The 23753-nt window shown below is 41.5% G+C and overlaps 2 protein-coding genes across 2 annotated transcripts in view; both read right to left on the reverse strand.

Moving 5' to 3' along the window:
• Positions 1–571: 571 nt before the first annotated feature.
• OCSTAMP (osteoclast stimulatory transmembrane protein) lies at positions 572–14842 on the reverse strand. Its single transcript, XM_075279064.1, has 3 exons — positions 14736–14842; positions 1578–2628; positions 572–850 (listed from the first exon to the last, which is right to left on the reverse strand). Exons 1-3 carry the CDS (start codon positions 14840–14842, stop codon positions 572–574), a joined length of 1437 nt encoding a protein of 478 aa, XP_075135165.1.
• Positions 14843–15554: 712 nt separating this feature from the next.
• SLC13A3 (solute carrier family 13 member 3) overlaps positions 15555–23753 on the reverse strand; it is a 28301-nt gene continuing 20102 nt past the window's right edge. The window contains exons 8-13 of the mRNA XM_075278645.1: positions 23240–23344; positions 21106–21203; positions 17709–17821; positions 17375–17536; positions 16253–16390; positions 15555–16148 (exon numbers count right to left, since the gene is read on the reverse strand). Coding sequence (XP_075134746.1) covers positions 15972–16148; positions 16253–16390; positions 17375–17536; positions 17709–17821; positions 21106–21203; positions 23240–23344 — 793 coding nt within the window. The 3' untranslated portion in view covers positions 15555–15971. The remainder of the gene's footprint in view (positions 16149–16252; positions 16391–17374; positions 17537–17708; positions 17822–21105; positions 21204–23239; positions 23345–23753) is intronic.

The raw sequence follows: 23753 nt of genomic DNA on the forward strand, positions 1-23753 counted from the left end.
ACTGTCTGAGAAGCTTTCTGATAGAATTGAGAGAAAGTCGGATACATGCAGAGTATACACGTAAATGCAAGCTGCCCGAGACAAACCATGGGACATTTTTTTAATAAAGTCTTATGGGGGAAATATTCTTGGTCAGTATGTAAATACATTGAGCAACAAAAAAGGCAAAAATGTGCATAACCTTTAATGTGACAGAGTCATGCAGTTGTTTAGTAATGGCCTGTGCCTCACAGTAGCAATAACCCCATGTCCCCTGCATTAGTAACCTTATTGTATTATTAAAAATGTTTGTATCACACATTTCAAGACCTGTAACTTCTTTATTTTTGTCAACAGTTCCATGTCAGGTCTTGTTTTTTGCAGAAAGACCTGTAGTTTCCATTGATGCCATGTGTTCAGTTTGGCCACCTTTGAAGGAACCTTACCAAGGATCCTGACAAATCAGCTCAATAGATGTACAAGTTAATAGGCAAAGCTTAGCGGGAACATTGTCTGCCATGCCATGGCTGACAATTTAGGCATTGCATAACATTATTATTATAAATCAAAGCTCTTGCTGCCTCTGATCATATTAGGAGTTTTTTACTATCTGGTGAAACAAATATGTAATTCTTTCTTCTTCTCTTGACCTATAGAACATGGCAGATATCTTGCGGCACAGACGTCGAGCATATGTTTCCAAAAAGACCACAACAAACAAAATGCAATAGATGGACACAATTGATGCAGTGACGGACGGATCTGGAGGACTCAGAGGTTGCTTGCAGTGTTCATGGAAGAAAGTAAAGTCCAACTTGCGTTTTGCCGTATGTGAAGCAACTTCACTTACTTTTATTGAAAGTAAGGAGACCTTAATAAAAAGAACGTGATCAGAATAAGAACATCGCCAAATATTTAAGCAACAGTAGGCAATTGCAAATATTAACCCCTCAAAGACCAGGCCAATTTTCATTTTTAAATGGCTTCATCAGGAAGTTCTCAGCAAGCAACTCCCTTCTCTTATGTGTGTGAGAGCAGGGAGATGAGTCATCAGCAGTAGTAGCCTGTGCTGTACACACAGCAGACAGTGCTCGCTGAGACTTTCGGGGTGAACGCTGGAGGCTAATTAGCATATGGATAAAAACGGTCTCATTCAAAAACTACTGAGGCAATAAACATACAAAAGGTATGTGTGGCATATTCTTTCTAAAGGCTGTGCAAGTATATGTACTTCTACTGAGGTCTTGGAACCCATGGTTGAGAAGATGGCAGAGTCTGCTTACACATCAAAATATTCTACTGTAAGGGCAAGGAACCTCATATCATAAAGACAGGCAATGAAGCTGCAATGAGGTCTGTGAAAGGAAAGTCCCAATCCTTCGCTGGTCCCAATCTCTTTGCTACTGACAAAAAAAGGAATTCCTTCTTTAGAGGAATTACATTGCCAAAGAAGGGGCAAGAAGGAGAAAAACATAGTAATCAAATAAACTTCAGGTAGGTTATAGCACTGTGTTGTGGGTTATATTGTCCTACCCTACTAAAGCTCCTACAGTAAATTATCCAATGACAGCTACCTCTTGACAATAAACCATACTTACCTGGGCACGATAATTCACATGAAAGGTCACTTGTATAGCTGGTAGATTTTCAACCCATTCGCTGACCGCAACAGAGAGCTGAAAGACAATGTGGTCCATGGCTATGATGAGCCCAGAGAGCAGAGCAAAGATTAAGATCATCAGAAGACGAAACAAGATAGAACTAAGTTCCTTTCTCGACATCTTGAATCCGGTTGATTTTATTAATCTTAGGGTGGAGCTATTATTCAAGTCTGTAATATTATTTTTCTGGGCCATCTCCACCAGTTGTCTTGTAATATATTTGTTGTCAAACTTAATGTCAGTCAGATAGTTTTTTAAGTACCACGTGGAATTAAGGAGAACATACACGATAAAAAATCCAGCAATAACCCTATTAGTCACTATGTTAAGGTTCTTAAAAATCAATTCCGCCGTCTCAAAGTCCTTCTTCATGTTATTGGCTACTTCAGATATTTGACTAGAAATCTCAGTAGTATTTACATTGGCTAAGAGGTTCACTTCTGGAGGAGACTTTAACTGAATCTTTGCCATCACATCTGTGGTCTTTTTAACCATGTTCCTTACTTCACCTGTCAGATCTCGGAAGGTGCTGGTAGAGTTTAAGACCTCTTCTGAAGAGTGCTGGGAAAGGCATCTAATGATGTGGAAAATATAGCTGAGGTTTCTGAAGATATTTGGGAAGATATTAAGAGCCATAAACATAAAGCAGGTCGATAACAATAACCGACGACCTTGCTTAGTTCCTAGGGTTGGGATGATGATAGTTAAGAAACAACGGACTGGGTGGATAAGGACAAGGACAATGCATATAAAGAAGGCAGTGCTTAGGGCCAAGATAGAGGTGATAAATGACGCATACTGTAAAGAACGAGATAACCATATGTAAAGACAGGTTCCAGCTAAGGACGAAAAGATAAAGCACAAGATAAAAAGTAATAAGGTTTGCTTCCAATCTTTGGGAACCGGATCAGAATACGCAGATGAAAGCTTACACGACCAGTCATGGACCCTTAAGTAAATCCTCTGAAAGCTCTGCGAAAATAATAATCTGGAAAAAAGAAGGAATATGAATTGGAATAAGAAACATCTTGCATATGATTTAGTCTTAGAGAGTCAAATGTCTATAAAAAACTGGTAGATGTAGCGAGTCTAATACTTGTGGCTTGGACCACCATTATTCTTAGAAAGTAGATTGGTTTCACCTTTTGGAAAGCAGAGTAACCATCAAACCATCTGGACCTCATAGAGTCACATGTCACTCTGTGAGCTCTTTATCAAGCTATAGATCCTCTAGAATAAACCAAAGAGTCCATAGTATGATCATTGTGAACCCATTAAGGCCGATACCATATATTTAGGAGATCATAGGTGAGGAGGACAGAAGATTAATTAAGGCCATGTAATTAACAGGCCTCATGTTTGCACATAAATCGAACCAATTCAAGAGGTATCAGGACCCCATGCTGCCAAAAGGTTACTTTGGGCCCTTCGCTTGGCCTTATTAGCTTTGGCTTGGACAGAAACATAACTATAAAGGGTACAGAGGTTGCAGCTGTAGCCGGCAGTAATCTCTGCGGAAGGGTTCAAAGGTGACACTGCCATAACTCCAGTATAATAAGCAGCACATGGTATGTGGGGTCCCGGTTACAGATTGTGAATTAGGGTCCAGTGTTTCATATTATGACCCTTGCGGCAGCTCCTCTACCTCATTTACCCCATTTATTACATAAACTCTTAGTCCTATTACACCTGAAAATAGAAAAATAAACAATTACATTGAGGAACTTTTCTTATTTTACAGTAAATTATACAAACTTCTGTTATTCCAAAAATAGTAACCATGTATTATACTTGTGATCTGATTTTCACTTATGATTGTGTGTTTTTCTTGGAAGTAATTGTCTTTTATGTAATTGTGGAAACTTTTATGTTCATTATGTTTAATTCCTTTTTTAGAATTCTTTTTGCCTCTTTGTACCACAGCAAGTATTCAGATTTTTAATGGACAAGATGCATTAAGGCCCATGCACATGACCGCGTGTGCTTTTGATGTGGGGCCAAGTTTGCGGCAGAATACACTTGGATGACACTCAGTGACATCATGTCTATGGGAGCTTCCAATTCATTCTATTCTGATGCCACAGAGCAGGATAGTACCTGATTTATAATCAGCCGAATGTAGTAGAATGCACACAGATGATACTGGGATACTGTCACTCCAAGTTTCATCCAGATTTATTGTGCTGCAAACTTAGCCCCACATGTAAAGCACACTTAGTCATGTGCATGGGGCCTTAGACCAGTGCTTCTCTATCTTTTCAAGCGAAGGCCCCCCTAGTGAGAAAACGTCCCGAGTACCCCCAAAGCAACAATCACTTGTACGTGTTAACAAGATTAGGCTTCATTTGACGCCTTTGTTAACAGTTATGTAATGGCCCCTCAGTCAGCAGGATGCCCTCCCCCCCCCCCTCCATGATATAATGGCTCTCATACTCAGTAGAATGGCCTTGTCATTGCTCCCACATGTAGTTTAATGGCCCTCACACTCAGTAGGATGGTCCTACTACAAATGTAGTATAGTGGTCCTCACAACTCAGTAGAATGATCCATTCAGTGCTCAACATGTTATATAATGGCCCCCACATGTAATTTAATGACCCCACAGTGCCTCCATGTGTAATATAATGGTACCCACAGTGGCCCACATGTCATATAATGGTCCTCACACTGCCTTCACATGTAAAATAATGACCCTCACAGTGCCCCCACATATAATATAATGGCCTTAGTAATGTTTAAGGAGCGAGTGGTAAACTGCATTTATTTATCACTGGGGCAGAATACTGGTGGGGGTACCAAGGTCTCTGGGCTATTCAAAAAGTGCACCTTCCCCATTCATACCAAAGATCCCAGTGACAGAATAAAGTCCCATAGCGACACTCCACATAGTATAATGTCCCATAGTGGCGCCTCCACGCAGTATAATGTTCCATAATGGCTGCCACGCAGTATAATGTGTAGATTGTCCCAGAGTGGCCCCTCCACGCAGCATGTTCCAAAGTGGCCCCTATGCTAATAATGAAAAAATACCCACAGCCATAGGGATGACAGCCATTGTGTATTTTTCAATAATTTTGAGTTCCGCCAGACTCTGTTGAAAACTAGAAAACTGTACAGCATATGTTTCAGAGTCTTATGTTTTGGTGTCCATAGGTTAGTAGATAGATGTATACATGAAATGCTATTAATAGTCTATGTAATTACCTTTTATGTGATAGAGGAATAGATAGATAGATAGATAGATAGATAGATAGATAGATAGATAGATAGATAGGAGATAGATAGATAGGAGATAGATAGATAGATAGATAGATAGATAGATAGATAGATAGGAGATAGATAGATAGATAGATAGATAGATAGATAGATAGATAGATAGATAGGAGACAGATAGATAGTAGATAGATAGATAGATAGATAGATAGATAGATAGATAGATAGAAGAGAGATAGATAAGATAGATAGATAGATAGATAGATAGATAGATAGATAGATAGATAGGAGATAGATAGATAGATAGAGAGAGAGAGAGAGAGAGAGAGAGAGAGAGAGATAGATAGATAGATAGATAGATAGATAGATAGATAGATAGATAGATAGATAGATAGATAGAAGAGAGATAGATAAGATAGATAGATAGATAGATAGATAGATAGATAGATAGATAGATAGATAGACCTATCATCTGCTTCTGTTGCCTTGTTTTGTCATCTACGTAGTTCATGCAATGATAGTCTGATAATATCCTGTGGCTCAGCCACAACAGGAAGTATTGATCAATAAGTTATTACATTACTGTCAGCAAATTCGCATGAACTTGTAAAGAGGAACTACGCTATAGCTAAAGAATACACACAGAATGAGTGGCCTGTGTTGTAATACACGGTATATTACCCATTATATGGGAGGGGAGAACATTACCACAAATTTTCTTTTTAAGTTGTAAGTAGCCATGTGTGTGGGCATTACATGTAGGCAGAGGTAATGTTACACAAAGTGTGGGCCTTGACAAAACAAAAAGTGGGACCTGAAAATTGCACCAACAACACAGTCAAGCAATAAAAAGGTTTGGGGCACAAGCCTCAAGATATATGAACCCACGCAATATTTATATGCATACTATATATTTATCACATAATACACCACACTAGGACCACATTAAATATTATCTTTATCCTGAAGAACACAACAAATTACACCAAGACTAATACTAAACTATACAGAGAAAGAAAGAAAGAAAGAAAGAAAGAAAGAAAGAAAGAAAGAAAGAAAGAAAGAAAGAAAGAAAGAAAGAAAGAAGGAAAGAAGGAAGGAAGGAAGGAAGGAAGGAAGGAAGGAAGGAAGGAAGGAAGGAAGGAAGAATAGAATGATTAATAGATAGAATGATTGATGATAGATAGATAGATAGATAGATAGATAGATAGATAGATAGATAGATAGATAGATAGATAGATAAAAAATGCAGAAGCAGCACAGCATACCGGGTGCAAAGCCAAACTAGAAGATGGCTAATCTTCAACTTTACATAAGAAGTGGAAAAAATGGCAGCACTCCAACATTTAGAAAAAGTGTGGGTTTATTTCAAGCAGCGACATTTTGGTTCTTATGGCTTGAAAAAGGTTCGGATAAGAACCGAAACGTCGCTGCTTGAAATAAACCCACACTTTTTCTAAATGTTGGAGTGCTGCCATTTTTTCCACTTCATAGATAGATAGATAGATAGATAGATAGATAGATAGATAGATAGATAGATAGAATGATTGATAGATAGGAAGATAGATAGATAGATAGATAGATAGATAGATAGATAGATAGATAGATAGATAGATAGATAGAATCATTGATAGATAGAATGATTAGATAGAATGATAGATAGATAGATAGATAGATAGATAGATAGATAGATAGATAGATAGATAGATAATAGAATGATTGATAGATAGATAGATAGATAGATAGATAGATAGATAGATAGAATGATTGATAGATGATAGATAAATTGATAGATAGATATAATTTATAGATAGATAGATAGATAGATAGATAGATAGATAGATAGATAAATTTTCACATGTATTGCTATTAATAGTTAGAATAATTACCTCTTATGAGTATTTTGGAAATTCATTGCAAAGGTTTTGAGGACTTGTCAATGTCAAATGATGTCCCACACTGTGTACACCACAGACAGCTGACATTGAGAAGTCAGGGCACTGTATATGCCACACCCTCACATCTGACGTGTTTTCTAAGGAAACTTTCTTCTAGTTGGAGTTAGAAGTCAGTTGCTTATGGGCTAAAATACATTTTGCTAATAGATTTTCATTTAAAAAAAATTCTCAGCCTGCACTTTTTTGTCTCCTCCAATGTACACTGGTGTGTGTACATATAACTACTGACAAAGCTAGACCTCTTAGGGGGCGTTCACACTACCGTCAGTGTCCGGCAGGTAGTGTCCGCTCCTAGTGTCCGTTCAAAATCTGGCACGGACATTAGGAGCGGACACTAGCTGTGTCCGTGAGACTTGTCATTCATTTAATGGCGATCAGGTGCGTTCTTTTGCACTCTGTGCCTGTCCTTAACTGTCCGCTTGTAAAGATGTCCGACTTTTCAAGCGGACAGAAAAACCCGACATGTAGGCTAATGTCCGTGCGAGATTTTGAACGGACACTAGGAGCGCACACTACCTGTCGGACACTGACTGTAGTGTGAACGCCCCCTTACACCGCAGTCTCCTTTGTGCTGTAATAGTTCCCTTCTTTGCCTCCTAAGTGCCCCCATAGAGATGATACCTTCTTAGTACCTCCTACAGTAATGATCCCCTAACTGCTCCAAATACAGTATGATGCTGTATAGAATTTATAACAGAAAGTTTTACTGCTCTCTGTTATCAGCCAGATCCTGCTATTTTGTGACCACGTAGACTTCCGGAAGAGCAGGGAAATTGTCTGACAGCGGCCATTTTTGGGCTCTTTCACAAGGAGTAAACGGGACGTTTGTGCCGCGATTTTGACGGTGCATGTTTGCGGTTGCGTTAACGCGCGTTTATGCGACGCTAACGTGACCGCAAACATGCACTGTCAAAATCGCGGCGCAAACGTCCCGTAAACGCGGCGCATTGCGCGCCCATTTACTCCGTGTGAATAGGTCCTTACAACTCATTTGAGCACTTGATGTGTCGGTCGCGTGCAAGAGAGTGACATGGCCAGCACATTTTATGCGCACATCACAAGGAAGGCGGTATGGCAATGCCCTAAGGGTATGTTTACATGGCGGAAATCAAATTCTACCATGTGAACCAGTGTTGAACCTAGCCTTTCTGCTTCCTGAGGCGGACGATCAAAAGACACCTCCCCCCCCCAGACAGGGGTTGCTAGCAGTAACATTACAATAAATACAATGTAGAAATATTTTGTGCAGTAATACTCACTGGAGACGTATTCCCACATTTCCCATGTCTTCCCTTCAGACAGCCATGACCACTTCTTCCAGCTGTGACTTGCCTCTGTAAAGTTTGAAACACAGACATCTTTGACTCCTTACTTCTCCACACACCCAACCCCGAATATAAGCCGACCCCCTAATTTTACCACAAAAAACTGGGAAAACTTATTGACTCGAGTATAAGCCTAGGGGGAAAATGCAGCAGCTACTGGAGAATTTCAAAAATTAAAATGGCCGAGTTCTTGGGTGCAGTAGATGCTGGGGAAGGGGAGTGGGTGTTTTGGTAGTCTGTCTGCCCCTTCCCTGAGCTTGAGGACTGGGTTTTTTACCCCCAGTTGGAATTCAGCCTGGCTGAATATAGGGGATCTGCAGTGCTCCTATTAACCCCTTCCAGATGGAATAGAAGCACTACACATACCCTATATTCAGTAGACCGGGCACTTTCAGACACAGGGATATCTAATGTGTATGTGTGTCACAGTCATTTTCTACTTTGAGGGCAGGTTCACACTAGCGCCCAATCTCCGTTATGCATAACGGTTTCGCCATGGGCAGCAGAAGACGCTCACCGACAGACACTGAATGTGCTGTGCTGTGAACCCGCCTTTATATGTATTCTAGGGAAAGGAGTGATTTAGAACTTTTATTTATTTTATTATATATATATTTTTTTAACTTTTTTTTTTTTTTTTTTTTTTTACAATTTTTTTAGCCCCCCTGGGGGACTTGAACCTGCAGTCATTTGATTGCAAGTCCCATAGACGGCAATACAAGTGTATTGCCATCTATGGGAGAGTCTCTACATTACTATTATATATACTATATAGTAATATAGCGATGACAGGCCTGGGAGCCTTCATTAGGCTCCCGGCTGTCGTCGGAACAGGTCGGCTCCTGCGAGTTCGCTGCGCAGGAGCCGGCCTGCAACTTTAAAGGTATGGGGAAGGCAGAAATGGGGGGAGGACATCTCCGGAGGGCACCTCCGCTGTAATGCTTACAGCGGAGATGCCAAAGCTTATGCCTACAATCAGAGATCACAGGCATAAGTTCAGCATCTTTGCTGTAAGCAATACAGCGGAGGTGCCGGTTTCTATGGCGACCGCTCTGCAGAGCGGCGCCATTACATTTACAGACCCGGCATCCAGACACCGGGGCAGGTGCCGGGGCCCACAGCATCGCCGCGCTCCTGCTAGGAGCGTGGCGATGCTGTACATTAAGAGCTGCAGAAGTACTTACGGTACTTCTGCTAGCAGGCCAGGAAGCAGACACACGCCGGGTGCAGGCCTGAGCTTACGTGGCCACGTCACCTGGCGTGTGGTGGAGTGGTGGGGGGGCGGGGTCTGCTATCCTGGCCTGCTAGCAGAAAATTACCGTAATGACCCGAATATAAGCCGAGGAGCACTTTTTCAGCACAAAAACTGTGCTGAAAAACTCGGCTTATACTCGGGTATATACGGTATATATATCTCCCACTACGGCCCCTACAGCCTATATTATGCCCCACAGTGGCACAATAGACTGTGGGGCATAATAGAGATTGCAGAGGGGCCTCTGTGGGGCATATTAGAGGTTACAGAGGCCACAGTGGACCCTTCAAGCTCTATTATGCCCCACAATTGCACACCCATGAACTGTAATTATACTCAGGGGTCTTTTCAGACCCCCGAATATAATAATCGGAGCACCAGGAGAGGTGAGGGAACATAATAAACATTGTTACTCACCTCTCCGGGATCCGATGTTAATCCTAGCAGGCTTCGGGCCTATATGGTAATGCCCACATGTCACGTGGTCTGGGATATTACCATATAGGCCCAAAGCCTAGCATGTCCGACTCAGTGTCTGGTTTAAAAAAAACGTTTTCGCCGCGGAGAGCATAAAACGCTCACCGGTGCTCATGGCCAGACACTTTTCAAACCCATTCAAATGACTGGGTTTGAAAGATGCCGGCAGGTTTCCGTCTCCTGCCGTGTTTTGCGCAGGATCCGGAAACCTGAAGAACGGACTCCCGGGTGCAGATGTGAACGAGCCCTGATTTATTGTTAAATCTTATTTTAAAATATACAGTGGTATCAAAAAAATATCACTCACTCACAATGTAGCGGATTGTGTTTATTCCAGCAGTCCTTCCCTCCCCTCTCCATAGGCTACTATGTAAAAAGTAACTCAGACTGATAATTGGAGAAGGAAACATATTTTTTTAATAAGATGTACTGTATTACCAATTTTTTTATATTAATCTTTACTATGGCATTTTTATAATGGTTCTTCATTGTTACTCAATATGGCATTATTGAAAGCTGTATGTAGTGTTGTGGTACAGTTACTGAGCACTGTATGGGGGTATTATTTAGGCACAGAATAATGGTTTTCCAATGCACTGTTCGACTCTTTTATTGGTGACTGACCGGTAGCATTATTTGGGCTTCCATGTTCATAACTTTATCTAGAACTTGCTCAAAGACAAAACTGGCCAACTCATTTGGTCTATTTTTAATATACTGTACAAGACCAACACTTAGTCAGAAAAGAAATTCTTAAACCTCAACAACCTGCCTGTAATTGTAGTTTTGTCAAAGTTGGAGAGCTAAAGGTTGGAGACCACAGTTCTAAGGTATATTTCTGTTCATCTTGATTTCCATTGTAAAGTACCACGATTGTTGCTTTGCCATGGTCAGTAGAGAAAGATAAAGAGAGTGGTGTGCAAAAGTTTTAGGCAGGTGTGGAGAAAAAATAGTTGCTTTTTGTCATTTAACAAAATTAAGTTAAAGAACAAAAGAGAATTATAGATCCATTGGTGTGACAAGTCCTGGAAGTGAAGATAAGGTCCCCACAGAGCCCCGACCTCAACATGATCCAGTCTGTCTGAGGGTGCATTCACACGGAGTAAAGTTCCGCGTGACCTGGCACGTATACGCAGTGTGAGATTTTGAGTGCCGTATACGCTCCCATTGATTTCAATGGGAGTTAGTCTCATATACACCGCGTTATTTTGCGGCCGTGATTTTCGGTTCACCCCTGGATGTACCGATACGTCCTGGCAGAACAAGGCAGCCACCTTCTGGACATATATACCCAATGGGTGATCCAGAAGTGGTTAAATGAAGAGACAGAAGGATTTGAGCAAGTCTACATCCACAGAAGATCGCAACCTTCTTAATGAGTTCCTTCAAAATTGTGTATAAGGAAAATGTTTGTTCTCGCATCGTGTTAGCCAGTGGGTAGGAAATATAAAAAAAACAAAAAAAACTTGATAGTCTTCAGTAGTTGATACCTTTTTTTTTTTTTTTTTAAATGTAGATTGTGAGCCCCACATAGAGCTCACAATATACATTTTTTCCCTATCAGTATGTCTTTTTGGAATACGGGATGGAAATCCATGCAAACATGGGGAGAACATACAAACTCCTTGCAGATGGTTTAATGCCCTTGGTGGGATTTGAACACCAGGACTCCAGCGCTGCAAGGCTGCAGTGCTAACCACTGAGCCACCGTGTGGCCCCTAGTTGATACCTTTTTAATGGCTAACTAATAATGATGACAGATTACAACGTTTCGGAACGTCTAGGCTCCTTTCTCAACTAAATTACTTGAGAAAGGAGCTTGAGTTCCGAAACATTGTAATCTGTCATCATTATTAAATAGCCATTAAAAAGGTATCAACTACTGAAGACTATCAAGTTTTTGGGGTTTTTTATAATTCAAAATTTTGTACAAGTGTACCTACAAGAATTGATGTTCTCTGCTGAAAGCAAAGGGGGCGATCACACCAAATACCAATTTGATTTAGATTTCTGTTTTGTTTATTCCCTTAATTTTGTTAATTGACAAAAATAAACCACTGACTTCTATTTTTGTAAGCATTCTTTGTGACACTACATCATTTGACAGAGCTTTCTGAAGGAAGCATAAAAGATGATGAAACACTACTGCCATCTGGTGGTCAGTTGTTATTATTAGTAGTAAATATTATATAAAAAATGAATTACACCAATTCTCTGCAGAGATGGTCATCAACTTATTTTAAAATGTGAACACTTTAAAATGGGTAACAATGGGTTTATAAGCTTCTATTACATAAACCCTTTGTTAATAAAATTAATCTTTTCATTCTATCAAAAAAGGGAGCACATGTAAAATTTAGACTCTATTATCTACCCACATTACATTTTTTTTCCTGTTTTGTCAAATTGTCTAGTATGTTTTCCCCGGAAGAGGACATGATAAATGTATCCATTTTAGGGAACCCATCAGTAAGAAGGCTAACTGCTGATTGCATTTGAGATTATTTAATAAGCAATTTATTAAAATGTGTTATTTTTAAATATATCAGGCCAATCCCATGCTTATAGCAACACCAACCACCCATGTATCAGCTGCAAATCTGATAGATTCCATGCAACTATTTCTTCCCAATAGCTCTCTTCTTTTTTTACATGGCACAGAGCTACTCACTATATAGTGGTTTGCGTTATATTGGGTCCCAATAATTAAGCTGTTTTTTTTCTTTTTTGCAACACAGAGATGAGTGGCGCTGCATAGGCGCTGCTTAGCTCTGCTTGTATACGTAGTCAGTCACAGATCACTGGCTGCCATGCCAACCCCTCAAAACCATGATATTGGGGGCAACTTGGTGGCTCAGTTGTTAGCACTGCAGCCTTGCAGCGCTGGAGTCCTGGGTTCGAGTCCCACCAGGAACAACATCTGCAAGGAGCTTGTATGTTCTCCCTGTGTTTGCATGGATTTTCTCACATTCTAAAAAGACATACTGATAGGGAAAAAAAAATAATGTACATTGTGATCCCTATATGGGGCTCACACACCACATTAAAAAAAAATTTTAAAAAAAAACCATGATATTGGCCACAACATATGGGGGGTTAATCTGTCTGCTATATCAATTTGCCATACTCAATGTAATAGTACGGCGCAAAATGGGAAGTGGTTAGAAAAGAGGTTCTTCAGCAGCTACAGGTCCTATAACACACCTTGGCTGCTGGTTAATTTCATTATACATAGTTCACTTGTAAGATGCTGCAAAAACTCTTGGGAGGGTTTATTATCTCATATACTTTACTGGTATCCTAATTTTATATCAGACCCCAGTAACTGGAGACCCAGGGGGGATATAAACATAAAAAAACCACTGTTACTTACCTATCCCTGGCTCTGCTGCACTCCCCGCTGATGTCGGCCATCTTCAATGATGTATGGGACATCACGTGACCTGGGGCCTGCGTCATGACGCATAAGGACACAGGCACAGGTCATGTGACGTCAGGGACGTCACGCAAGTACACCCGAAGCCTGCCAGGAACTAGGGGAGTTAAGTAAATAGGGCCAGTTACCGGCTGGAGTAACGACCTATTTAAAAAAAAGAAAGAAATGCAGCAGTAGCAGCTGTCGCTGGGCCCCCTAATGTCCCGGGTCCTGTGGCAGCCACTACTGCTGCAACCACGATAGTTACACCCCTGGACAGAATGCCAGACCCCAAGTCCAGTTCCAAATAACATGGAAACTTTTCCTTCAAATCAATAAAGTAAAATGAACAAATGTAGTAATAATTTAGTTTATTTCTCCACTGAATAAACCCCCAGTACAAAGATATCACACTGTCCACACATTTAATAGGTTGTCTGAGAAACAGTGCCACTCTTGCCCATGGGCTGTGTTGGGTATTGCAGATCAGTCCCAGTCAGTTGAACTTTTCCCATTTAAAAGAAGGCAGAAGATAAATACAAATATACATATAGATCTATAATATATTATAGTCACCAATTACTGTACATGGAATTTCTAAAATTAAAAATCATAGAGGAGGATACTAGGGTTATAGCAGCCGTAAAGATTGGTATCAAACTCTAAGAACTTTAAGGGAGTCTGTCAGCAGATGCTGTGTGATCTGTAGGCATCAAAGCAGGAGGAGCTGAGCAGATTGATATATAGTTTTATGGGGAAAGATTCAGAATAGCCTGTTATTTACTTTTAGCTCTGTTCTTTCTATGCCTAGGAGTCCAGTGGGTGGTCCTCTCAGTGATTGGCAGCTATCTCTGTATACACAGTCATAGAGGGGAGGCTGTCAGTCACTGGTAGGACCGCCCACTGGACTAAACATTGAAAGAATAAAGAAATAAATGAATACATTAAAAGTTATACTGATTCATTTCTCACAAAACTATACATCAATCCACTCAGTCCCTTCCGCTCAATGGTATGCTGCCTGCAGATTAGACTGACGCCATATGGCGCCACCATATGGTGCCTTAATACATAACAATATTGTAAGATTCTTTCCCTTAAACCCGTATCTACTAAGGAAAAATAGCTCCTTAATAGTGTCCAAAAGAACATTCAAGAGGAAATCTATATGTCTCCATATGAAATCTGGAACCAGGAGTCTACATCATTTAGTTACATTTGCCAATAGAAAAACGGGTCTTGTTGTCCAGAGCAACCAATCAGGGTTCAGCTTTCATTGTGGTAATTGGTTGGTATTAACAACAAGGTCAGTTTTTTATCAGATAGTTTTGATAAATCTCCCAATTTTATCTTAATGAAGTGACCTCATTTGACCCAAAATGATTTCGACTGTCCTGTACCTTGAGCATTGCATACCAATATAAGACCATAGTGATATGGCAGCCACATTACCTCCACAAGTCCTGAAACAACAGTTCAAGTGGATTACACTTGGTTACCAAAGTTAGGTCCATTGGATCTGAAGAAGGCCGAGATCTTATACTAAAATGCAGCGACATTATGAATGTGTGAATGAAACCTACAGCCTGCAGAAAACCAGATAAACCCTGACAAAATCAACATATCAGACATGAACAATTACTACAACATATTACAATCACCCTAAGACAAACAAAGCGATTGTCCAATATTATTACATCATATAATACAACCTTCATTTTACAAATCTACACATATTGATTTTATTATTTAGCATACACAAATACTGAGAGACATTTTTGAGACACCATTGCACCTAGACTCGAAGGCATCAACAAATGATATAGGACCATGGAGATGGTGGAGGGAACGTTCTGTTGCACCCCATAACTTTTTTCTATGGATGGTTTGAAGACACAGAGCTCTACCTTCTCACAGAGAATCAGCCTGAAGATCGTGCCACCCATATCACCTACAATGAAAGGTGAAGAAACCCACAACCATTTCTTCCCAAAATGGGGATTGTGTTGGGTCCAGTATCAAACGTAGGGCAGGCTTGCAATAATGATCCAAGAAGACCATCACAGGACTTTGCAAGCGTCCGGTCATTTAGGTATGTTTCATCACATCTACGTACAAAAGTCAAAAGCACCAACTACACAGGCCCACCAAGGAAGGTAATGTGACATTTATGGAAGGATATCACAATAGGAGATACATCTGAAGATATATTTAATTGTTGACTACAAGGACTACAAGTAGTCTAATACTATCCCTAAGCACACTGCCTCACAGACTTGGTGCCTCCTAGGAAAGTCATCTATTACTCATGATGGGCTTGGTCCCCTTTAAGGCCAAAGTATTCAGTCCTATCCATTTCATCCTATGAGGATTCAATGAGAAGGACTTTTTGCATGTAATGAGTAGCTGACCTGAGGTATATGAGACTGCATACACGTGCAGCCCTATACATTACCGGTATCTTATTACAATTCTGGAAGAATCGATGAATTAGAAAATACACAATTGTGTAACAATCAGTAAGAAACAATCAAATACCAAAAACACAGTAGTTCTTGAAAGTGACTCCTTGAAGGTTACAGAGCAGCCATTTTGTTTCACAATTGCTGGCAGTCTTATTTTCACATTAGTGTATGTTATCACAATGACGTTCTTTGTGACCATAATGGATGGATGAAATTTCCAGAGTTATCCCACGGTGGTCATGTTGTATGTAGAAGTAGCTAAGGCAGTGATGTTGTCCGAAAAATTGACACCAACCCAATCAGGAAAGGAGCCCAGTCCAAATAAACTAGAAGCCCAAGTGTTCATGGCTAGACTAAGAAGCAGGACTCCCATCAGGTTCATCAACAGTCCTGTTTTAGCCTACAAAAAAACAACAAATATGAAAATTATCAAAAATAATGACTGCACAGGAATCTTATCAGTTATCTCAATGCGATTTCATGGGACAATCAGAATATACCTACCATGTCCTTGACCATCAAATGTCCCGTAGAAAATGCTATAGAGTTGGGAGGTGTAGACACAGGAAGCATGAATGCATAGGAACAGCCAACAGTACCAGGAATCATTAGGTACAATGGATTCACCTTCAGACGGATTGCCTAAAAAAAGGAGAGACACTGAATTCTAGTCTCTGTGTACAAGATTTGATTACTGGGTAGATCCTTTTGTTGGGTGGATAGGTTCTTTCATAGGTGAGTGGGTGAGTGGATTACTTTGATTGGTGTGTGGATTAGATTTGATGGGTGAGTGGATTACTTTGATGAGTGAATGGATTAAATTTTATGGTTGAGTGGATTAAATTTGATGGGTGAGTGGATTACCTTGATGGGTAAGTGGGTTATTTTGATTGGTGAGCGGGTTCCTATGAAGCACAGCTTCATTTTCTCATAAATTAGTAGATTATTATGATCAGTGAGGATTCCTTTCATTTCAATACAATGTAGATTTAGGCCACTACGACACTAAAGGAACTTTTAATAATTATGTGCCATGTGACCTATAAGACAGTAGCCCTATTAATGCTTCCCAACAGCCACCCTTTGGAGTTAAGGGGGTACTCCAGGATAAAAATATTGATGACTTACCCTAAGGATCAGTCATCAATATCATATCCAACCGATACACAGAAAATAAAGAAGCAAGCAAATGGCTCCATTCTCTTGTAGTGGCTGAACTGAGTCACTGCAGCTTAGATTCCATTCAAGTGAATGGCAGCTGATCTGCAGTGACCTATTCTGGCCACTACACAGAGAACGGAGCCATCTGCTTCCTGCTCTATTCTTTACTGATCATAGATCTTGAGGATAGGCCATCAATATTTTCTTTCTTTTTTTTATGTAGATTGTGAGCCCCTATAGGGCTCACAATATACATTTATTTTCCTATCAGTATGTCTTTTGTAGAATGGGAGGAAATCCACGCAAACACGGGGAGAACATACAAACTCCTTGCAGATGTTGTTCCTGGTGGGATTCGAACACGGGGCTTCAGTGCTGCAGGGCTGCAGTGCTAACCACTGAGCCACCATGTTGCCCCACTTCCATCAATATTTTCATTCCAGAAAACCCCTTCAGACTACTCACCAGCTCAGACAGGACAGGTAGGAAGACAATGATGGTGGCTGTGTTGCTGGCAAATTCAGTGAATGAGGCAATCAGTATGGTGATGAGAAGGACAGCAACTGCTGGTGGAAGACCTTCAAGTGGCTGCAAGCGGCCTCCAATCCAAGTGGATAAACCAGATGTCTAAATGAGAAAGGTACACACAGCATTCACATTAGTACAGGTATAAGCGTATAGGACAACCAAATAGAAAGAAGATCACGTAGGTCAAGAGGCTGATGGTTGAGAACCTGCTGCAGGTTGGAGACCACAGGTCTTATAAGCAATGCCATCTTTCTTTGGCTTCATCACTTACCTCGCATCCTTTTGCCATGGCAAATCCACCTCCCAGCAGTAAGATGATGTTCCAGGGTACAGTTTCCTGAGCTTTCTTCCATGACAGCAGGGGCTTACTCTCTATATTGGGGGCTATGGAAAGGAATAGACAATGTATTAATGATTAATTCTTTTTCTATATCAGTGTAAAGCAAAATGATCCATTACAACTATTCTAGGAAGGAGACAAGTGCCATGATATTTTTCTTAATGGCTATCACTGAGTAATGTATCAGAATTAACACTGTAAATGTTCTGGGATTTTCTATTACCATTTTTGGGACATTATCATTTGTATTATACTCTTGCACTACCTGTCACAGCGCTGTTCACATTATACCTGCGTGATGACATCATTATGTTGTCAATTACATATTTTTGTGCCTGAATCCTGATATATCTTATGTGTGATTTATCTATGAACTGTGACCTTGCTCTATACTTTATGTTCTGTAATGTCACTGCGTAGATTCTGCTTGTACCATAGCATCCTGTTTATTATCTGTGACATCACGTTGAGCCTTATTCTTGAGCCCTGACATTACTCTGTGCCTTATGTTTGTTCCTTAAATTCACAGCGTGCCTTACGCTAAGTTCACACATGCGTTCATCTCTATCGTTCGGGACCACTAAAAAAGCAGTTACCCACTGACCCCGTAGACTATAATGGGGTCCGCTGGGCATCCATTGGGTTTCCACCAGTTTTATACTGATTTTAGATGGAATCTGCACAGGTGTGAACCAAGCCTAATTGTTGTGCTGTGACATTGCTGTACGAGATCCTAATGTACTGAGGCATCACCATATAATTTATTATTGTGTTACGAAGTCACTGTGTGCATTATCAGTGTACTGTAACATCACTATGTGCATTATTGCGTGATGTTGTATTTTTTGTATACTGTAACATCTCTGTTTGTATAATTTATTAGCTAGCACTGAGTAGATTATCGTTCTACTGTGACATGAAGCAGAGCCTGTGACATTACTTTGTGCATTATCCATTTACTGTGACATCTTGTGGCATTTGTGTGATTCCAGTTAGTTTACTCTAAGGCTGTATTCACACAGAGTAACGCCAGGCGTTTTTTGTGTGTTTTTTGCACATAGCGCCGCGTTTACGCCGCGTAGCGCCGCGTTAACGCCGCGTATACGCCGCGTTAACGCCGCGCTATTTAGCGGTGGCGTTGCCCGGCGTTAACGCGGCGTATACGCGGCGTTAACGCGGCGCTATGCGGCGTAAACGCGGCGCTATGTGCAAAAAACACACAAAAAACGCCTGGCGTTACTCTGTGTGAATACAGCCTAAGACAAATATATCTTGATTTGATAAGACTGTAGGTATTATGTGTATTTTGCAAAATCTCTGCGTGTATTAACCTTATATAGTGCCATCATATTCCGCAGCACTTTACAAGTAGGGTTAACACCAGGGGTGTAACTACCATAGAGGCAGCGGAGGCAGTTGCCACAGGGCCCGGGCCATTAGGGGGCCCTGTGACAGCCGCTACCGCTGCGGTTTTTTTGTTTGTTTTTTTTAATAGGCCATTACGGGCTCTATTTACTTGCCGATCCTGGCAGGGCTGGGATCGGCAAGTGACACCGCGGGCCCCACAAATACTATCATTATACTCGGGGGTCTTTGTAGACCCCCGAGTATAATGATCGGTGGACCAGGAGAGGTAAGGGAATGTAAAAAATACTGTTACTTACCTCTCCACGATCCTGCCAGGCCTCCTTCATACTTGTCTGACGTCTCTGACGTCACATGAACCCGGCCTGCTTCCAGGGTCATGTGACGTCTGACGTCATTAAAGAAGGTCAAGAGCGGCGGCCAACAGCATAGGAGCTGGGGACAGGTAAGCAACTGGATTTTTTAAAAATATTTTTATTCCCCCGGGTCTCCGATTATTATACTCTGGGGTCTGAAAAGACCCCAGTGTATAATAATTGTTTATGGGTGTCCACAGTGGGACATAATACTGTGTACAGGGGCCACTATGGGGGATAATACTGTGTGTAAGGGCCACTATGGGGGATAATACTGTGTGCAGGGGCCACTAAGGGACATAATACTGTCTACTGGGGCCACTAATGGACATAATACTGTGTGCAGGGGCCACTAATGGACATAATACTGTGTGCAGGGGCCACTATGGGGACATAATACTGTGTGCAGGGGCCACTAATGGACATAATACTGTGTGCAGGGGCCACTATGGGGGATAATACATAATACTGTGTGCAGGGGCCACTATGGGGGATAATACTGTGTGCAGGGGCCACTAATGGACATAATACTGTGTGCAGGGGCCACTATGGGGTATAATACTGTGTGCAGGGGCCACTAATGGACATAATACTGTGTGCAGGGGCCACTAATGGACATAATACTGTGTGCAGGGCTTACTATGGGACATAATAGAGTGCAGAGGAGGGGGTCGGTCTTCAGTGTCGGTTGGGGGGGGGGGGCCATGTCAAAAGTTTGCCACGGGGCCCTGCCATTCCTAGTTATGCCACTGGTTAACACTGTCCCAAATAGAGCTCACAATCTAAATTCACTATTACTATGTGCCTGCAGGACACTCATATAAACTGGGAAGAACATACAAAGTCCATGCAGATGTTCTCCTTGTCTAGTACTGAATCCAAGACTCCAGCACTTCTAACCACTTAGCAGGGACTTTTACCCCCCGGAGTTCTATTTGGGTCGAACTTTAGGATTTGGAGTTGCTTCCTACTCTGGGTCACATGATCAGAACAACACCCAAGTTGATCCACCTCTTCTCCCGTGTTCACAAGTAGCTATTTGAACTGCAGGGACAGGTTTTACTATCATAATGATCTATTCAGCCAAGCCACATAATACAGGTTAAAGAGCACCATTCAGGTCCTTGGGAACCTGCGATTTTAAATACTGCTAGAAAGCCGACTGAATTCAGCGCACTATCGGCTTTCCCATTATGTGCCCCTAGTGAAGAGCTATTGGTGCCGTTACCGTAGCTCTTCAGTGTCATCAGGGTCTCCTGACAGTAGAGTCCATAGCACTGTACTGTCAGAGGGGGAGTTCCTTACCACCCAGCCATGACACTGAGTGGTGAGGAACATCCCCACCACTGTCAGACTGTCAGAAACACCCTTCTGACATTGAAGAGCTATTGGTAACGGCACTGATAGCTCTTCGCCAGGGGCACTCTCAGCTTTCTAGCGGTATTTAATTCTGCAGGTGACAGAGGACATGAGGATATTTATATAGCATCACCATATTCCACAGCACTTTACAATCTGTAGGCCTGGAAAATATGTGGCTATGCTATAAATGTCTGCAATTAGAAACCCCCTTAACTCATTATAGTATAGAGTAGCTACTTCCGTACCTTTAAGATCGAACCACCATGATAACGAAGGTTTTTCAGAGGGGAAGAAGAATAAAATGATGGAGATAGTAATTCCTGTGACTGCATCAGAGGTGAACCTGCCGGCCAGAATTTATTACATTAGAGCATTCTACAGATTTAAGCAGATTAACATTTTTAACAATTCTCCAGCTGTGACCGGCTAAATGCAATTTCTAACTAAGTGAAAATGATCTCCGATCAGGCTCAGGCATACATAACTCATGGCCAGCATGAAGCGTGAATGGTCAAGTAGGGAAAACTGAGATCATATCAAAAGTAGCAAATTAAAACATCAGAATGAATTTATGTTTCATATAAAACCTACAGTATTAGAGTTTAAAGTGTGCCTCCACTTATATAATAACTTTTCATAAATGAATAGTGCGAGTGAATATAAGAAACTTTGTAATATATCTTATTACAGAAATATGTTTCCTTCTGCACTTATTAGTGGGGTCTGGGGGAGATTATCTCAAGCAAATAGTGAAGCCCCTGCAGAAGAAACACCCTTTAAGGCCAGGGCCCCACAGGCTGGAAACGCGGCAGTAAAAATCTCAGCGTTTTATAGTACTTGCAAAGTGGATGGGATTTATGCGAATCCCATGGCCACTCTGCGGAAAAAAATCACGGCACGGCCATGCTGCAATTTCTAAAACCGTTGTGGTTTTGAAAATCTCAGTATGTCAATTATATCTATGGAAATGCTGGCAGCTTTCTCATAGATATAAAAAAAAAATTTTTTGTTCTTTTGTAGATTGTGAACCCCACATAGAGCTCACAATGTATATTTTTTCCCTATCAGTATTAGAGATGAGCGAGTAGTACTCGCTGTTCTACTCACGAGTACTACTAGCTGTTCGAAGTTAAGATTCGATGCAGAACCAGCGTTGATTGGCAGAATGCTATACATTGCCAATCAACGCTGGTTCTTCTCTTACCTTTAGAGGTCTTCTCCCTGCGCAGCGACCCGCGTCCTCTTCCGGCTCTGAATTCACTCTGCCAGGCATGGGGCCTGGGCAGAGCCGACTGCGCATGTCTGCTTGTAGTGCGGGTATGCACAGTCAGCTCTGCCCAGGCCCGATGCCTAGCAGAGTGAATTCAAGGCCAGAGGAGGATGTGGGGACGCTGCGCAGGGAGAGGAATCCAGCCCGACCCTCACTCATGGACTTGGAAAGTAGAATTTGATTGAATGTTGTGTACCCCTGAAACGAGCATTTCCCCCCATAGATTATTATGGGGTTCGAAACCCGTTCGAACAGTATGCGGCTGTTCGAATCGTATTTCGAACCCCGAACATTTTAGTGTTTGGTCATCTCTAATCAGTATGTCTTTGGAATATGGGATGGAAATCCATGCACACACAGAGAGAACATACAAGCTCCTTGCAGATTCGAACACCAGGACTCCAGCGCTGCAGGGCTTCAGTGCTAACCACTGAGCCACCGTGTGGCCCCTTCCCATAGATATAATTGTAACAGAAAGTCTGCGGAGGGAAACTCTGTGAACATTCTGTTCGAGGCGCTGCGGGAAGAACCACGATGCATTCACACCGCAGTTGTTCCTGCAGCACTTTAGCGCGCAGTTCCAACCTGTGGGGCCTTAACCTTAGTTAAGGCTAATAATAAATACTGGGAAAACCCCTTTAGGCTGCATTCACACGGAGTAAACGCTGGCGTTTTTTGTGTGTTTTTTGCACATAGCGCCGCGTTTACGCCGCGTAGCGTCGCGTTAACGCCGCGTATACGCGGCGTTAACGCCGCGCTATTTAGCGGTGGCGTTGCCCGGCGCCAGCGTTTACTCCGTGTGAATGCAGCCTTAGACTAAAGCCTCACATTGCGGAAACACAACTTTTTTTTTGTTGTAGATTTTGCTGCATTTTTTTTTAGGTACAGCCAGGAGTGGATTGAGCAGAAGGTAGATGTATAAGAGCCTTCTAGATATTTCCCATTCCTTTTGTAGTCATTCTTGGCTTCAGCTCAAAAAAACACAGCAAAATCTGCAACAAAAAAAGCTGCATTTCCGCAATGTGGGGCCTCAGCCTACGTCTATTGTTTAAGTGACTTTACTCTTCTATAGTCTTGATAAATTTCAGCTCTACACATTTCTGTCTCACCCAGGTCTGAAGGCTGATGCCCATCCAGGAATAAACTTTGGATCTCGTGTAAACAACAGAATGGCAAAGAGACAAAAGAAGACGAAGACTGCTTTCTCTGCAAAACTGAAGAAAAAAAACATATTAGTTGCAGGGTAGTAGAGCAGCAAAAGGCATAAATCTGAATGGATATAAGGAAGACCTTACAGACAGATATTGGAAGATCAAAATCCCAAATGAATAGGAGAGTGAAAGGGAGTCTGTCAGCAGGAAATCGTAATCAAAGTAATCCCAGTACTCTGGAGTACTCCTTACACTCTTTCCAAATATTCCTTTGTTATTCAGCATTGCAGCTCCATTACTGAGAAAACTGGCAATTTAAAGTTTTTGGGGAAGTTATCTTCTCTGGGCTTCCCTCTGTGCTGTGGATTACTTTCTCTAAGAGCCACCCAGCTTAGTGTATGAAGAGCAATACAAGGTGATGGGATTACTCCAAGTACGATTTTCCTGCTGACAGACTCCCGTTAATAATCAC

This window comes from Leptodactylus fuscus, chromosome 6 (genome assembly GCF_031893055.1).
Source record: "Leptodactylus fuscus isolate aLepFus1 chromosome 6, aLepFus1.hap2, whole genome shotgun sequence".
Taxonomy (NCBI): domain Eukaryota; kingdom Metazoa; phylum Chordata; class Amphibia; order Anura; family Leptodactylidae; genus Leptodactylus; species Leptodactylus fuscus.

Coding starts and splice junctions, on each gene's coding strand:
- OCSTAMP (XM_075279064.1), bottom strand. CDS start 14,842: ATGTCGCTGCATTTTAGTATAAGATCTCGGCCTTCTTCAGATCCAATG. Junction 2,629..14,735: donor TTGTTTCAGGACTTGTGGAG/GTAATGTGGCTG, acceptor TCTTTTTTCCAG/ATTATTATTTTCGCAGAGCT. Junction 851..1,577: donor ATGTGAATTATCGTGCCCAG/GTAAGTATGGTT, acceptor CTTTTTATTAAG/GTCTCCTTACTTTCAATAAA.